The sequence below is a fragment of the Sinocyclocheilus grahami genome, unplaced genomic scaffold, assembly GCF_001515645.1.
Source record: "Sinocyclocheilus grahami isolate Dianchi unplaced genomic scaffold, SAMN03320097.WGS_v1.1 scaffold245.1, whole genome shotgun sequence".
Taxonomy (NCBI): Eukaryota; Metazoa; Chordata; class Actinopteri; order Cypriniformes; family Cyprinidae; genus Sinocyclocheilus; species Sinocyclocheilus grahami.
This window is the reverse complement of record NW_015505424.1, coordinates 1334376-1334840: the sequence shown is the minus strand read 5'-3', so window position 1 is coordinate 1334840 and position 465 is coordinate 1334376. Positions and strand designations below refer to the sequence as shown.

General features: G+C 50.8%; 1 protein-coding gene across 1 annotated transcript in view; it reads left to right on the top strand.

The window, feature by feature from the left end:
• The window catches only part of eif2ak4 (eukaryotic translation initiation factor 2 alpha kinase 4), a 77147-nt gene that overhangs the window by 37423 nt on the left and 39259 nt on the right, over positions 1 to 465 (top strand). Inside the window, exon 9 of the mRNA XM_016289420.1 lies at positions 1 to 290. Within this exon, the coding sequence (XP_016144906.1) occupies positions 1 to 290 (290 nt within the window). The remainder of the gene's footprint in view (positions 291 to 465) is intronic.

Genomic DNA, 465 nt, shown 5'->3' with positions numbered 1-465 from the left:
GTGCACAAGCAGCTGAAGCCGTCCTGTGTGCTGCTGGACGCTCGGGGAGATGTGAGGCTCGCAGACTACAGTCTGGCCAAGCGTCTGGCAGACGTCTGTAAGCAGGACATCTTTGAGCAGAGTCATGTGCGCTTCAGCGAGGACGCGCTGCCCTCGCGCTCCGGGAAGAAGGGAGACGTCTGGAGCCTGGGGCTGATGCTGCTGGCGCTCGCTCAGGGTCAAGAGGTCAAGGAGTTTCCCGTAACGCTGCCAGAGAACCTGCCGGCGGACCTGCATGACTTCCTTAACAAGTGAGTGTGTGTGTTAGGGCTGAACGATTTTGGAAAATCTAATTGTGATTGCGATTTAATTTGCAATAATTTTTTAAAGCTCTTTATGTTCTGTATTATTCAAGAAAGACAAGCTATAAATCATTGTATAGTATGACCAACACGATATGTGAGCCTGCAGCACAAAAGCAGTGTT